The sequence below is a fragment of the Thermobia domestica genome, chromosome 3 (genome assembly GCF_964235325.1).
Source record: "Thermobia domestica chromosome 3, izTheDome1.hap1.1, whole genome shotgun sequence".
NCBI lineage: Eukaryota > Metazoa > Arthropoda > Insecta > Zygentoma > Lepismatidae > Thermobia > Thermobia domestica.
This window is the reverse complement of record NC_137456.1, coordinates 39,401,027-39,414,839: the sequence shown is the minus strand read 5'-3', so window position 1 is coordinate 39,414,839 and position 13,813 is coordinate 39,401,027. Positions and strand designations below refer to the sequence as shown.

At 35.6% G+C, this 13,813-nt stretch overlaps 1 protein-coding gene across 4 annotated transcripts in view; it reads right to left on the bottom strand.

Annotated features, from left to right (window-relative positions):
- The window catches only part of Pka-R1 (protein kinase, cAMP-dependent, regulatory subunit type 1), a 311,550-nt gene that overhangs the window by 5,589 nt on the left and 292,148 nt on the right, over positions 1–13,813 (bottom strand). For all 4 annotated transcript variants that reach the window (XM_081750677.1, XM_081750680.1, XM_081750678.1 and 1 more), the window contains exons 4-6: positions 9,510–9,729; positions 5,924–6,127; positions 2,416–2,503 (exon numbers count right to left, since the gene is read on the bottom strand). In XM_081750677.1, coding sequence (XP_081606803.1) covers positions 2,416–2,503; positions 5,924–6,127; positions 9,510–9,729 — 512 coding nt within the window. The remainder of the gene's footprint in view (positions 1–2,415; positions 2,504–5,923; positions 6,128–9,509; positions 9,730–13,813) is intronic.

The following is a 13,813-nucleotide window of genomic DNA, read 5'->3' as shown; positions in this document are numbered from 1 at the left end:
GCGGGAGAACCCCGAGAAAACCCACGCACACGGTGTTTGTCTACCACAAAGTTCACTTGGCGGGAGCAGGGTTTGAACCCGGGACCCCATGCTCCAGAGGTGAACGCTCTACCACTGAGCCACCGCGGCCCCTGTCTAGTTTTCGATACTTGGGTAGTATTATTAGTGATGATATGAAGGTGAAATAAAAGCAAGGGTAAGAATGGAGAAAGAACCCTTTAGGAGGAACAAAAAGCTATTCTGTGGGACCTTGAATAAGGAAATTGAGAAAACGGTTCATAAAAGACTTCGTGTGGAGTATTGTACTGTATAGGTCGGAAACATGGACATTCAGAAATATGATGAAAAACGACTGGAAGGTTTCGAAATGTGGATGTGGAGAAGGATGGAGAGAATTAGTTGGATAGAGCGTAAAATGAATGAGAGGATGTTAGAAATATTGGGGGGAAGGGGGAGAAAAATTTTACGTATTACTTAGAAGAGAACGAGAAACTGGTTGAAACGTTTGGTAAGAAGAAACTGTATCATGAAGGACGTGCTAGAGGGTATGGTGGCAGGAAAGAGAGCGGGAGAACGAAGGAGACTATAATTAATGAACGATATCAAAACAGAGAAATCGTACGCAAAGAGGTTAGCGAAAGACCGTGGAGCATGGAAACTTCTCAGCTGCGTGCGAGAATATCTTTGATGATGATAAACTATAGGATTGAACGAAATAAGTTCTATCTACTCAAAACAACATTATGACCTATTATTTAAATCTTGTTTTTGGAACTGAAACACGCTAACCACATTGCCTCTGGAATTTACTAGAAATTTTGATAGATTATATCATTGTGGACATTGAAAAAGGTAGAGCAAGAACATGTTTGCTCACAAAATCAAATCTTTACTAAATAAAACGATAAATATCAAATCAATTTGAGCTGTAGATCGTAAGTCCAAGATCTTTCGTGAGTCGAATATATTAAACTAAAAGTTCCATAAAGAGGAAAAAAACAGACTGAGAAGATAACCGTTACACAACCTGACCGTCTTAGAATCTGGACCGGTGCAGTTTGTGTAACAACCATCAATCCAAGGAAACCTGTCCAGCCATTAAAGCTAGATGCTGCATTTGAAAATATGATCATTTTGTTTAAATGTTGATATCTACATATACCAGGGAAGAGAAACTAGTTAAAAACAGTACGAGAACTGAGACAGGAACAGAGCAGAGGACAGGTGATATGGATGATTTGATTGCCATAGATGTGGAGAATTTTGACAATTGGTGTGGTTGAAAAAGATTTGATGATTAAGAGAAATGTCTTAGGGAAAATGGTTCAGCTATAGATAAGATTCGTAGTATGCTTGATACTAAAATGATTTATTTAGTTTAGGAAGTTAAAGAACAGACAGATATGACAAACGGAAAATATATGGATTTGAATATTTTGGTCAACGGTTTAATTACCAAACTAGGTAAGTGGAAAAATGTTGGAACGAGTTGGGAAATTATCCTCCTCTTCTTATTATCAAGAACGTGATAGAAAAATATATGTATGGAACTTGGTAAAGCGTCAGATAAATTACCTTACTTCATAACATGGCTTCTGCCTGCTGACGATGAAGAAAATAGTTTCAATTTGGAGGATCTGACAAAGAGTAAACAAGGAAGGAAAAAAGAAAAAGAAAGTCTACGTTGGAAGGAATGTAACTGATTCTGTGAAAGAGCAGGGTCATATAACTGGAAGAGTATTCTGTGGTACTGGAAATCGTAAGAAGAAAAGAAATCAATAACAATGACCGATATTAGGCACTAATTATGGTAGTGATTGATTGTTATTTATTCTTCTATACTGACGTACTGCTTATCTTTTGTCTTTAAAAGGAAAGCGGTGTAGTGAATTTAAATACAGTACATATCGACCGTAGCTTTAAACTTCTGTTGGTTCATTGTCCATAGTTGTTGATATAGAGACAAGATCGTTGATATAAGCAAGTGTGAGTATAATTAAAACATTACATACTACGTAAATGACCGTTTAGAGAAGAATGGCATTGTATAATAATTATACGTGGAATATTGTGTCAAAGATATGGTAAGTTCCAATAAATAAGCACGTAATTAAAAAAGTTATAAGCCAAACGAATTTTATACCTGATAAAATACATTTCTACTGCAAAAGACTAGAGAAATATGTCATTGGGTCGATGTAATTGAACTTCTGAATCATTGGTATGATTAAGATATCCACAAAAGAAATTTTCTGACGTTCAGAAAAGTGAATTAAATTTTCTATAGCTTTTCTATAGCTATATAAAGAAAGCCACATATTTATATACAGGTACAGTGATCATTCAAAAATTCTTATATCTAATAACAATTTGATACATTGCTCAGTATTATTTAAAAAAATCTTCCATACATACCTAGCTCGATCCAATTTCACACATTTGAGAGGCCCTTTGGCAACAACGGTAGCTGCTCTTGCTCTGTCTAATAAAAGTGCAATTTCACCTGCAAAACACAAAAACAACAGTTCAAGTTATGTGGAAGGAATCAAACTTAACAATTAATATACGTATAATATAATATAACATTTTTGAAGTCGCTGTTTTGAAACTCCTGGCGACTAATAAAACATCGAAATACATACTCACATACACTTAAGAAATGAAACTTCGTTTAACATTCCATGTTTTTGTCCTAAAAGCTAAAAAAGACGGACGTTCAGTGATTACAAAAATAATTGGTAGAATGAGAGTATGGGAGAACCTTACGAAAACCCGCGGGCACTTCACAAACTGCGTATCAACAGTAACAATGACAGTTTTAGTAAACATATGATATTAACATTGCATATTCCCATCTAATATTTCTGCTTTTACAATTGTTAATATTTTTATCCATATAAATAAAAATACATGTAGCAATGTATTTTTCATTAACGTCTAGATCGCTGCACCGCTTTGCTGATTTTTGGTACATAAGTGGACTCTTTATCTCTGAAGGTGAAGATGCAAGCCTCAAGAAACACAGAAAGAGGAGTGAATCTGTCAGGGAACGGAAGAAGTTCCGCATTGAATTCTTGGCTATACGACTGTTCTCCACGATTGTTTTTATCCGTTCAAGGTTTCCTACGGGTTTCTACCAGAAAACAATCTATACATTCAGACTGCAACTGTTCAGTGTGGTGGCTCATCAAGTCACTTACGACAAGATATTTTATGAGGGGAAGGGATTTTCTGTTTGATGTAATCTATCGCAGATTTATTTTCAAACTGCAGAAAATATTTTGGCGCTAAATACTGAAAATAATTCCTTTCTGTTATAAAAAGATTGCTAAAAAGCTGAAAAAACAAAGGAAAAAAATACATGACAGTAAAAGAGAGGGTTCTATCCCGAAATAATACATAAATTTTTCGCTTTAAAAAGGACCGTATTATGGAGGTACTAGACCCATGCCAGAAGTAACCAGAGATTATGTTACTGCATAGTTTTCCTTTTCTATTTTACATCGTTAGACCCTCTATTCCAAGTGTGCTCTTGCTGACGCTGCTGTTGATGTGTTTTACCATACCTCCCTCGAAAGAGTTGCTGTGGCTGAGATCCTTCAAAGTTAGATGCAGACATCGTTGCCACATTAAATTATTTCACGGGCTTCGCTGTGCACTATCTTGTCAGCCATTCTAAGTAGCCTATGATCTTTACTCGCCAACAACAAACGACTGAATCAGTGTTTTATCGAATCCCCTCGGTTTGGGGGGGGGGGGATCTTAAGTTCTAAGAGGAGGCCATTAAAAATATGAAAACTAGCCATGTATCTTATGCAACCCATACCTTTATATACTGTGTGCAAAGAAACCGTCTATATACTTTCAGAGAACTATCTGTATCTTTGTTCTTCATTGTTACACATTAATTTTTAACTATTGAAATAGAAAGCTACTCCATATATAAGAATATTTAGCCCGCCAAAATTTCCGAATCTTAGATTAGTAAGCTGTGTTACTGATAACAATTTACAAGTCGCGTTTGAATTTTTGTCATATGAGGCTTAATTATTTGGCGGGAAGCAAAAAATAGTGCACAATGGCTGCCGAATGTGACGATTGCGACATTTGAAGAGTGAGCTATAGTGATATATTTCAATAACGAGCAACAATCAAGTATATTTTTATTAATTAAAAAAATGTGTGACTCAGCCTAACGCTTTTCTAACCGAAGGCATTGCCCCTTTTGGCTCTCGACCTACTGTTAGAATATGCGCAATTGTTGTTTTTATTCTTACCTTTTGTTCAAGGATCTCTCGTAGACTAATCGGCCATCACACTTAGAACAGGACTTGCCCTCATATATTCTAATATTTTATTTGACAACCACTCATTCGATGCTTTTGAAAATTCAACGACTGTTGTGGCACTTCTGTATGCTGCGTTTTCCGACGAATGGGCGATAAACTTTGCTATTTGGATAGTATGAATCAACTGTGCAGCAAGATTAAGGTTCATACTTCGTTGTATGGGGAATTTCGTTCTTGAACATAAAATATGCTAGATTTATAAAGTCACTTAACATTTGAAAATTTTCTTCTTTCTGTTTTTCTGATTGTACGTGTAACATCGAATATACAGAAGTATATTCTTCCACCATTCTTTTCGCCTCGCAATCACAATTAAGATATTTTCTATGAGATTCGCTTTGTTCATGTTTTAAAAGTTTATTATCTTTTGGATTTTTACCTGTACTTTTATTCCAGTTTGTGAAACCTTTCGTTATGAAAGTACTATCAGAACTTTTTGAAAGTGGTCTATCTTTATAATATATACTACATACTGAAAAAGAGCACTACTATTGTCTAGTGTCAAAAGTCACGTGTAATTTTTTTTCTTCTATAAACACAACATTATTATCATCAACGTTCTAGTTGATTAAATTTCGGATACTTCAAATAACTCTATTATGAAGAAATATAACACTCCAAGCAATACACCTTAAAAACCACAAATACACATTAAAACCTGATCAACACATTGATTTTTCTGTTGTTGCATCGTGCTGATCCATATTGTTTTCAGATAAATGCGAATTTTGAGGGAAATTTCAGCAAGCGTTTTTAGAAATGACAAGTGGAAAATAGAAAAATGGTACCAAGAAAAAAAAATAACTTTTTGCGAAATATGAAAAGGACATCAACTGAAAACTCGCAAATTGAAAAAATATAAACTGCACGTTAAATTTGAAACCAGAAAGATATATATGGCAATACTTATATCTTCAAAAATTTTTTGGGGGGAATTCTACCACTTTGGGGGGATTTTCCCCTCCTAAGGTGCCTGAATAAAACACTTGACTGAATGACAAATCTGCAACACAGCCAAGGTCATTCACTTCTTTCCCCTACGCAAAAGGAATGTTTCCTCTGTAAGAGGGGGGCGGAGGGGGTGCAAAGCATGTTTCAATATTTTCCGAGGACACATTTGAAATAGAAAGACTCTAGTTGTAAAAACAATTCGATGAGTAATAGTAAGACCAAATTTAAAAGAATTAAGTATGTAAGTTGTGCGAATAATAAAGTTAGAGGGAGATTTCAAGAAGTGGAATTTATAAAGTAATTAAATAAAAGTAAGATAAGGGGAAAATTGACTGTCCATCGTTAAGCACACAGAGTGAACAGTACGTTAGGTTGAAGATACAGTTTTTGTTTCTTTTCGAACTCTTTCTCATGATTCTATCTGATTTCTCATTCTACACAAATCTTTTCAATATAATGCTCAATTCAAAGTTACATGAGCTGCTTATTCTATTTAAACTTCAAACTTGCATTCTTCTCGGCCTCCAATACTACTCAAAGCAAAATTATTTTGATCGAAAACCTCAACATACTCTGTGATACATAATGCTATTACTGACCAAAAACATTTGAATTTTCCTCACCGAAATAGTCTGATGACCCCAACTGTCCAACTTCTACTGGTTCCTCTCCTTCGGATCTGTACTGCAGCACCTGGGCTGTTCCTTCCACTATGATATAGAAGTCATCTCCTGGTTCACCCTGCCGAACGATTATCTCTTTGTCTTCAAATGATACGGGCTCCAGGGCATCCGCTACAGTCAGTCGCTCCCATTTATCCAGATTTTCTACAACAAAAATAAGGAATTAAATATCTAATCTTAACCACAAGTCTAAACAATCATTTGAAATTAAACTGGGATTTTCTTCATAGGTTTTTTTTTCTTTTCTTTTTCTTTTTTTTTTATAAAATGTATGAATAGTTAAACCTTCCTCCACTACATTTATATGGAATATTAAAAGGTGTTTTACATACTGTTTCATTGTTGCAGAAACTTCTTGATTACTGTTTCAAAGAAGTTTATTAATAAACAGTAAAAAGCACCATCGTCATTGTTCAAGCAGCCTCTATATTTGTTTGAGACTTACATTCTCATTTAGTACTCCAGACAAAAAACACGTTAATCGGGAAAGTTTTAAAAGAGTTCTGATTCTCGCATTACTAGTATAACATTCGAACACAATTGTATATGTTTTCTATTTTCACAGTCACTTAACACATACAGAGTTACTCTGTATTTGATCACTTCCGCTCAAGACGAAGATACTTCTTCGGCTTATAGCGTTTAAGATATTGCTAAAATGCACACACCACTGACGCGTACGGGATTTTTACTACGCGAATATCAACGAAAAAAGTTCAAATCAATACGTGATCTATTAGGGTTTTGTTTAGAGGTCATGATTCCAAACATTTTCTCGCAAATGCGGAAACAATTGCATGTCAATTCAATAACAGAAGTAGATATTGCATTTTGTTCCATACAACTGACTAATGAGTAGATTCCCCACTTTCTGACAGAAAACCACCAGAGAATCACAAGGTAAAAATTTCTATTACAATGGATTCGATATTTATGGTTTTGTGGATTTGCAGTTTAATTAACATGGACACACTGAAAAGTTTTAGAAACATACTTCTTCAATAATCTTAAGAAACAGCTTCTCGGAGGCAATAACCCTTAAACGAAGACCCAGAAGATCCAGGATGATTAAAACTTTGTTCTCTTAATTTTATATATACTATTTAATTGACATATTAGAAAATGCAATCAGTGATTTTTTTTGAATAGCCCGAAATTTTATAGAAGCTAGAGGAAAAAACTGCAATCCTTGATGATGACTATTTTTACATAGTTGTCTCAACACAACATTCGAAATGGAAACAGAACAAAATACAGTTTTCTTTTCCTAACTATAGTCTATATATACCAGAAATCTGTCGTACAGTGGTCTCTCTTCAGGGAAGTCAGATTGGTATGTATGTGTATATATATATATATATATATATATATATATATATATATATTAAAAAAAAACTTTTATCGTTTTAAACTAAGGGAAGAAAAGTTAGTCGATGTTCTAATTCTTCTGACCTCTTTCAAAAGTAAGACTCCCACACATCCCAGATTTACAACATCTGTTCCCCAAAAATTGTTCAAAACTGCAAATATCCTGGGTTTTCTCCTCAAACATACACTAATATTGGAGCGATATTTAAATAATAATAATAATAATAATAATAATAATAATAATAATAATAATAATAATAATAATAATAATAATAATAATATCTATTAGCATAAAAAGAAAGCCATACTGTGTGTGGTGAAATCATGGAAAAACGGCTTAAATGTTTGAAATGAATTTTTTGATATATTAACTACCTCAAATTGGGTTTTTGTTATGTTACTTTGGTTAAGGTTAGTGTAAAGGGACAAGTTTTGCCGATAGATGTCTCTACAGTCTTCGTATCTCACCCATGTATTTTTTACCTTTCACGAAAATTTACAATTTCTTTTACAAATTTCAACGTAGAGACTTCAAATTTTTAGAGAAGGAACTTCATAACATATTAAAGGGAACAATCCATGCCGATTTTCTATTTAGAATTTTCTTCATTGTTGAAACAGTTCCACTGTTAAAGGTTTGGATATCCATTTCAACAATGAAGAAAATTCTAAATGAAAAATCGGCACGGGTTGTTCCCTTTAACAGGTTATGAAGTTCCTTCTCTAAAAATTTGAAGTCTCTACGTTGAACTTTGTAAAAGAAATTGTAAATTTCCGTGAAAGGTAAAAAATACATGGAAGAGATACGAAGATTGTACTGCCATCTATCGACAAAACTTGTCCCTATAAACCAACCTTAAAATGGATATCTTAAGAAGCGAGGGGGGGGGGGGATCATAATTTAAGCGGAAAATTGAGTATCTCACGAGTCCGTGAAGTTAAGAATATGAAACTCTGTACATAATCTCTTTAATAAAAACAAGGGGGAACATGTCCCAGCGTTTTTGAAAATTTTGGTTTTGAAAGAGGGAGGGGAGGGCTTTATAGAAATAAAAATAACATGCGAGAATGTTTGACGGCACCTCTTCCTAGATCACTGCACCGAATTTGGTGATTTCTGGTACATGAATGGACTATGGCATAACTTGGTTATCACATCGGCACAGAGGGTAACATGTAAAAACAATCAAAAATTACCGATACTATTGTCCGAAATAAAGTTTTCGGGGTCACTGAAATGAACACTGAGACTTTCAATGCCGTTCAAGTTCAAATTAATCCAACGATACGCTCCCCATCCAAAGCTATGGTCTTCTCAAATTGGGAGATTTTTTCTCCCGCATTTAATTATGCATATATAAACAAATGAAATGAATCATTATTTAATAATCAAAAATGAGTATGCAAACAGACTGCCTTCTTGATCTCTTATAGTTACTAATTCGTTATTCACATGAAGTTTTGTAAGTCGTGATCTTTCTATACATTATCCTTCAAAATCAAAGAATAGAGATTCTTTTACCAGGAGCACAAGGGTAGAATTGTACAATATCTGGATTTGCATACAAAATTCAACAACGATAAAACATCGAAATATCAAAATACTCACAGCCTTACACAATGGCATTGAAGCTAATGTTCCCTACAATGTACTTTGAACATAAGAGTAGAGTTTAGATCGAAACCGAAGAAATACTGTATTACCAAAGGATCTTTTAAAAATAGAAGATCTGCCCTTACAACAAAATCTTGAAGCCATACGTCACCCTTACTCTGCCCACTCCGCCCAACAGGATCGCAATATTTTGAGCCAACAATCATGGCGGAAACGAAAGCAGCCAATCAGACGATGGCGGAAACGAGAGTAGCCAATCAGACGTGTCTATGCTCGGTTGTTTTTTGGCTTCATCGATTTAATAGGACGAAGATACATATGGGCAGATCCTATATTTATAACATCCTTGGTATTACCATAATATAACCATGCTTTAAAAATAAATGAATAAATAAATAAATAAATAAATAAAACTGGATCAGCAGGTGGGTGAAAATTTATAACAACATTTTGCTCACATAGGGGAAGAAGATCGAAAAAAGTAGTGCAATAACAATTAAAGCAATTATAGTTGTAGAAGTGACACACGTGAACATCACTTACCAAGAATGGAGACCCGAGAAAGGAATTCTTCATACATTTTCCTTTTCCTGATTGTAGATCCCATCAAAATGCGACGGTAAGAGTCTCTGTCGATCCCCCACAGTTTAACATCTGTCTTGGCACGAACGGTTGCAGCTCGTGGGGTTCCATAGATGAGGGCCAGCTCACCAAAGCTGCCACCTTCACTAATTGTAGTCACAAGCTCATTGTTCACAAATACCTATGGAAAGCGAATTTTTCTATAAGAATTTTATAATAATGATAAACAATAACTTATAATTATATTTTGATTGTACACAATATTATTATTTTCTCGGAAGTTTAAACTAATTAACAACAACCACTTCAATTAACGCTTATACAAGACGAAAAGTTGTAAAGCCCTAGGACTGGATAATATCCATATAGAAGCATGGTAAGACCCAGGTAAAGAAGGAGTGGGGTCATCGACTTTTTAATAGGAACAGGAAATATACCAAAAGAGTGGAGAAACAGCTACGTTATGCTGGTTTTCAAAAACAAAGGATATATGCCAGATTGCGGAAACTGGGGGAAATGAAACTTCTGTGCAATGTAATGAAGCTCTGGGAGTGAGTGATAGAATAAGATTGAGGGAAGAAACCCAAATAACAGAGAACCAATTTAGTTTCATGGCAGGACGGTTGATAACGGATGTAACATTCGCACTTAGAATGCTTGGAAAAGTACAGAGAATACAAGAAGGGCCTTCATATGGTCTTTATCGACCTAGAGAATGCAATGAATAAATGAAAAGCGCAGTCTACAGCAGAATAAAAGGTGTCAGTTCACTTAGGAGTTAAATGTCATAGAATTTAAGAAATGTGCAAATTCAATACACACACACAAGGACTGGTCAATACGCAAAGATATGTTATCTTCTCTGACGGTGCATCTCAGAAATAGGAGAACACATGTTGGACAGCCCGTAATTAGTACTGGATATGACTGTGCAGGAAAGAAAATAAAATAAATAAAAGGAAGGAAATGTTATGATGTGCCTAAAACCACCATGAGAACACCGAGAAGCACTAGATAAAATGAGAAATAAATTAATTAAAAGAAAGATGAGGAATGCGCTCACAAAGCAGGCAGGACTTCAGCATGATGAGGAAAGGAGAAAACTTTGAGGATCATCTGGGCATCGTCTCCAAGCAAAGTAGGCATATTAGTTAGTAGTTCAAGGTGGGCTCGCTCAGGAACAAGAGGAAGACCACGAGAAGATGGCAGATAGTAAGTAATGCACCACAAAGGGTGCAGGAAGGAGGATTATGCCTATGTAACAGATAGTTATGGGTCAGATGGCTATGCCCAATACACAAGCGTGCTAAGCTTCGTTCTTCTAGCCGTGAAGGATGAGAACTCATGGTCCAAATCCCAAGCCGAGGCTTGACAGCGTGCAGTTTATTATGCAAATGCTCGTTTCAGTCTGTCTGCCAGCGTTGAAGGAGGTGACAGTCGACGACAGGACGAAGATCTGAGCTGGGGATCGGTAACATAGTCAGGTCCTGTTAAGGGTAGCTTCCTTGGTAGCACGGTCAGCACGCTTGTTTCCTGGGATACCAACATGGCCAGGCACCCAAGAAAATTGTACATCACAGCTCCCATACGTAAGGAGTGGCAGGAAAGTAGAAATTGCTGAACAAGTAGGTGCAAAGTCGAGACGTCAGTAAGATACATGAAGCACTGCTGGAATCAGAGCAGAGGAGAATAGGTCGAAGGTGGTGTCGACGAATATATTGCAGATTCTGCAAAATAGCTACTAATTCAGCCATAAACATTGTAGAGTTTGGATGAGCTTGAAACCAGCGTCATGATCAGCCATGACGAAGGCACAACCAACAGAGTCAGCATGCTTCAAATCTTCAGTGTAGAAGACAGTGTAGATTCGGTACTGATCCAGAAAAGATGAGAACTCCTGACACAATTCTTGATTACTAGTGACAGACTTCTGAAGCTGCGCTAGGGGTGTAGAACAAGAGTGAGGAGCGCGAGTGAAATAACACAAGAGTTCACAGTAAAAATGGGACTTTATGAGGGATCCAGTCTTGATTCTATCTCTTCGAAGTTGTGATGGACGAGCATTACAAAGGATATCCAAGAGTTAGCATCGTGGAATATGTTATTCGCAGACGACATCGTGTTGGTGAGACCAAGAAAATACTCCAATAGAAACTGGATACCTGAAGAGGAGCATTGGAGAGAAAATGGCTCAGAATTAGTAAAATCAAGACAGAATATTTACATTGTTCTTTCAGCGAAATTTAAGCGAAAGTACAAGAATATGACTGGACAAAGAAGAGGCGATAATGATAATGAAATTCAAATACTTCAGATCAATACTACAGGCAAATTCAGGAATAGAGGAAGATGCAAACAGCAGAATTAGCAGCGGCTGGTCAAAAAGGAACGAATGGCAAGTGTGTTGTGTGACTGTAAGATACCAATATGCCTTAAAGAAAAAGTTCACAAAATAGTAGTGGGACCTGCCATAGAAATGGAACGGAACGTTGGACGACGAAGAAGAGGGGAACAAAATTGCACATTGCGGAGATGAAGATGCTATGGTGGATGTGTGGAGTGACGTGGAAGGACAGAATTAAGAATGAAGTGATCCCGAGGAACAGTAAAAGTGAGACTAGTAACAGAACTTCACGAACGGGATGGAAGTGAGCTAAGGTCAATATTTAAAGGTACCAATTTGACAATCACACGAAAGGACTAAATAAGAATGTCGACAGCGGAATTCAAACTCAGGATCTCCTGATTAGGAAGCGACAATTCTCATATTTCCTTCAGTTCAATCTGTACGATTGCTGATCAAATAGAAACGGAAACATATAATTTTAAATGAAGTAAAATATTGAGAATTAATGTGTGATGTAAAAGTTAACATGACAAACTAAAGTGTGTAAACGGATTAGAGGGATTATTAGAAATCTGCCCCCTTTTTGCTTTCTATGCTGTCTGAACAGATTTTTTAGATCGAAAACATTATAAGTAGTTTATTTTGTTTACATGAATATACTGTATGTTTCCTTTTACGAAATAATTAGGTGATAAGAAACTTGCTGGTTCTAATAAATTCGAATGCTATATGAAACAAGGAAAACAGTTGTAGAAAGGAAGAAAAAATAATGAACGATTGATTTTAATATCACTGATGTAAGTTTCGTGAACATGCAAGTGACACTTTTGGATCACTTGCTGGTTTTTATGTTTAAATAATGTTTTTAAATTTATATATTGTTTTATATCTGTATATTGGTATTGATTTATATATTTTAAGTTATTATTATTATTAGGTTAAGAAATCCAGATCTGGTCATTGGGTGATTAATTATTGTTATTATTAATTGTATGTAAATGTAATTGTTGTATTTACTATGTATATTTATATTATTTCTATTTTCAGCTATTACATAAAAATACCTCTAGTAAAAAGAATAGTTAGATAGCAACTCTGTTTCAGGGAATAACAGTCAGTTTCAAAGCATTCAGAGAAAGTTTCTTGTTGGTGGGAGAACCCTCCTCCCTAGCACTCGTTTTTTCTACATAGCTTATGATATGATAGCTTTCCTATATATACGGAAGATTTTACAGGGAAGGGTCAGTTGACCGTCAGTCTTGGAGGAGACTTCGAACAGTCTCCAAAATGTAATTTATAGGACAGACTCGGCTCGGTAAGCTGAGTGGAAACTTTTTTCTCCCCGTAAGAGAATATTAGGTCTTCAAGTAAATGAAGGGGGAGTATTACGGAGGTCTTGCTTTGACTCGTTAGGTTCTCCGAGTCTTAAATAGGGCAAAAGGCATGAGCTATATTAGGTTCTACCTTCTAGCAGGTTTTCAATTTAAGGGACTTCTTTCTTGGACTAAAATGAGGTCCTGTGAGAAGAAGGGATATAGAAAAATAATTCTTATACTAATTCAAGAAACAGATTTTTGCTAGGGAATTAGGCCCTGTAGAATAGGGACAGGATTTGATCCTTGAAATGCTACATTCCATATTTAGGTGGATATGGCATTTAGATTAACAATTCCCTGATATTAGAATTTTTGAGTACGTGTTCAAAACTGAAGCTGTATACGGCTTTGGTCGGTTATAAAGTAATTTTGTTCCTCTTGCAGGACACAATAGGTTTTTATGAATACTCTGAACACAGATTCCTGGGTTCGATCCCTCGAAGTGGACTCGTAAGAGGCTACTGATAGAGTTTTTAGATTATTATTTTTTTTTAAATCACATTTCCTAATTCAGGGAGTATAGTTCTTATCTAACCTTTACC